This window comes from Tupaia chinensis, unplaced genomic scaffold (assembly GCF_000334495.1).
Source record: "Tupaia chinensis unplaced genomic scaffold, TupChi_1.0 Scaffold000332_1, whole genome shotgun sequence".
Taxonomy (NCBI): domain Eukaryota; kingdom Metazoa; phylum Chordata; class Mammalia; order Scandentia; family Tupaiidae; genus Tupaia; species Tupaia belangeri.
In genome coordinates this window covers 2,000,717-2,003,844 of record NW_006159826.1, presented here as the reverse complement: position 1 = coordinate 2,003,844, position 3,128 = coordinate 2,000,717, and the positions used below count along the sequence as shown (strand labels likewise).

Sequence of the window (3,128 nt, the reverse complement as noted above, 5' to 3'; positions counted from 1 at the left end):
GGGGGGGGGTTGGAGCAGAGGTGGGAGTGAGGGGCTGCGGGTGGAGCAGGAGCAGGTTAGGGAGGGGGAAGGCTGGGCCTGGCGGGGCGGGGCAGTCTGGGACACCCACTAGGTCTGCCCAGAAGTCCCTCCCGCAGCCCAGCCCTTATCTCCTCTCCTGAAGAACTGCGGTTTTCGTGCCACAGGGAGCGTTTTTTTGGTAGCAATTAGCAGTGGTTTGGACTTCACGTCCACACACCAACAGAATCAGACGTTTGCAAATACAGAGAACTTTGCGGTTTGGGTATCACTCCTTTCATGAGTCTCATAAGCTCCTCAGTTTTGTTCAATGTTTGCAGTTTGAAAGTATTTTAATTGTTTACTCTAAAAGAAGTGCTGGTAAGACCTGAAAAGCTGTGACTGTGAAGGTATACTGGCCACTAAGCGGCGACGTTTGGCTGAAGGAGCTGTTTCCCTTCCTGTACCGTGGCCGATGAGACTGGGCTGCGTGTAGCCGTCTTCACCAGTACGTGCTTTTCCAGAAGACACGGCTTGACTCCATGACATGTCTGCGAGTCCCCCTAATAAAAAGCCGTGCGATAGTACAATTCTATTCCCTCTTACTGGTGTGCTTGTTCTCACAAAGGCCCTTAAAGTTGAGTGTGAGGCAGAGAATTGCCGAGAACTTGCGGAGCCTGTCCCAGCGTGGTAGCTGTCAGTCCTCGGAGTTTTGAGCTGAGACGTTGGAAGGCATCGCAGACGGTCCCCTGCAGCTGCCCAGCTTTGCGGCCTGGGGTGGATCCCGCGCTCTCCCGCTGTGTGGAGTTTGTCGTTAGACAGTTTGCAGGCGTGCAGGGAGGCCTGCAGGGTACACGGCTGTGACACTGAGGCCATGTGGGAGGCCCTGGTCCATGGCCCGTGGTCTCTGCGTGCCCATGACCCTCACTGGCTCAGGCTGGGGGGGTGGGTCACGAGGGGCTCGTTTTCTCTCTCTCTCTTTCTGATGGAAGAAATAAATGAACTAAAAGGGGAAATTGTTTCGAAGCCCATTTTCCTGGCATGCAGTGGACTCCTCCCAGTGCCACGTCCAGCCCTGGAAGCGAGCTGAGGTGCTGGTGAGGCAGCCCTCGGGCACGCGAGCTGTCCCGGGCTGTGGCAGTGTCAGTGGGGATGTCGCCGCTCACGCCCTGGCGGCCCTGGGAGCTCTCTGTCCCGCGTACAATTGGAAGGCACCAGGCCGTCCATGAAGGACGTCAGCCTCTTAGGAGGCTCGTGCTCGACCCCGGGCTGTGGCAGGTCTGTGGAGACGGGAACTCGGTCTGGCCCGGGTCTGCGGTGCTTGGTCCCTTGGTGCCATCATTGTAGCACATTTATATTTTGCCCCTCCTTTTTCGTTGGATAAAATGAGAAATGTAGTTTTGCCGGTTTAAGTAAGAAGCGAACCTGCCATGAGACCTGTACTTACACGCCACCGCCTTTGTCCCATCAGTGTCACAGACTCTGCCGTGGAGCCCCTGAAGGCCGAGCTGGCCGAGCTGGAGCAGCTGATCAAAGAGCAGCAGGACAGGATCTGCGCCGTGAAGGCCAGCATCCTGAAGAACGAGGAGAAGATCCAGAAAATGGTCTACAGCATCACCTTGACCTCGAGAAGGTGAACGCCTGAAGTTCCGGAGACGGGAGTCGCCGTCGGTTGGAAAAAAGAAAGGGAGACGGAAACCATCCCTCGTTACGTGCCGGCCTGCTCCGGCGTGAACGGTTACCGCGCCCCTACCCGGCTAGTGTCGGGGCTCGGTGTCACGGGTGCCGAGACCGTGGCTACGCCTCCTCCCAGCTGGGACCCCCTCGTTATAAAGAGCTCTCAGACCGTGCCCTTGTAGACGTTCTTTCCTGCCCGCTCCTTCTGTCTCTGCCGTAGCCTCCGCAGCCCTGTTCCAGAACTCTCGCAGGTGAGTGGACCGGCGTGCCAGGGAAGCAGCCGTCCTGCACTGCGGCTTCTGCGTCTAGTGAGGGCCCGGGCAGCGCTCAGTGAGGGTGGTGGCACTTGCAATGCGGGAGAAGGGATGCGTCGTATTTCTCGTCAATTGCACTGCAGAGGGTGTAGCCTGAACCCTCCTGAGCGACAGAAGGTACACATCAGTGATTTCCTTTCTAACCTCTTTTTAAATGCACTCTTCATGTGATTCTCTTACCGAGGCCTACTGTCTTTTGCTTGTGTTTTCAGCCCTTGAAGTTGGTACATTTAAAAAGGAGATCTCAATGTGCCCTGTGCCCACGTGGTCGGGGTGACACAGGCCTCAGAGATTTGCCCTGGTCGACACTTGCGGGGCTCCGCTGGGGTCCTGCCCCCATGAGGCCTTGGCGTCGTTTCTTCTCCACACAGTGTCGCTCCCCGGGGGTGACAGGGCGCCTGGGAAAAGCTGCATAAGGAGTATTTAAAAGGAGGCACCTGCTTACAAAATTTTTAATGTTAACCATTTTTTGGAAATTTGTTTTATAAAAGAAAGCCTTTTTCAAAACCTGATTTGCATTTAGGGTTTTGCTTACGTATGGTATTGTAAATACTTCTTAAATCTTAAGTTATTGTAGAAAGGCTTTTGCTGTGTTCAGAGACTTACTAGTGGGTGTTGAGGTCTGGGTCCTGATACTTTTTTGTCAGGATGTTGTATTTATTATGCAAACCGAGGGGTGCCATTTTAAGTGTGAGAATTGCCCGAGAAGGTTTCAGTTCTTTAAGAACTAGCACAAAAGATGCAGTTTTGTTTTTTCTTGGTACAATAGCTGAAATAAACCCATTACCAAAGTTATAAAGCTGAATAAGTTCAGGAGGTTTTTAAGATCCACCATTCTGAAACATTGGTCTTTTTCTCTCTATGGTGTACCATAAAATTTCTAAAAAGTTTGGTCAGACACATTTTAATAAATGTGTTTGGGGGAGAGGAGGGACATTAGTTAACCAGTCCCTCATGTTTCTAATCGCTTTTCTATTGACTTGAATGAGTTTGCCATATCCCTAATTGGACCTTGTTTTGCTTCAAGTTAGAATAATCTGATTTTTATTTTATTTGTATATATCAGTAGAATTTTTTGTGTTGCAAGAAACTGCATACATGTATGTGAGTAAAATTTTGTATGAAGTAGTCTATCAAATT

At 51.6% G+C, this 3,128-nt stretch overlaps 1 protein-coding gene across 1 annotated transcript in view; it reads left to right on the top strand.

Annotated features, from left to right (window-relative positions):
• Positions 1-2,456, top strand: part of IFT54 (intraflagellar transport 54) — a gene marked incomplete at its 5' end in the record, with an annotated part of 59,656 nt that extends 57,200 nt beyond the window's left edge. Inside the window, 1 exon segment of the mRNA XM_027773216.1 lies at positions 1,469-2,456. Within this exon segment, the coding sequence (XP_027629017.1) occupies positions 1,469-1,634 (166 nt within the window).
• Between the last annotated feature and the right edge of the window lie 672 nt (positions 2,457-3,128).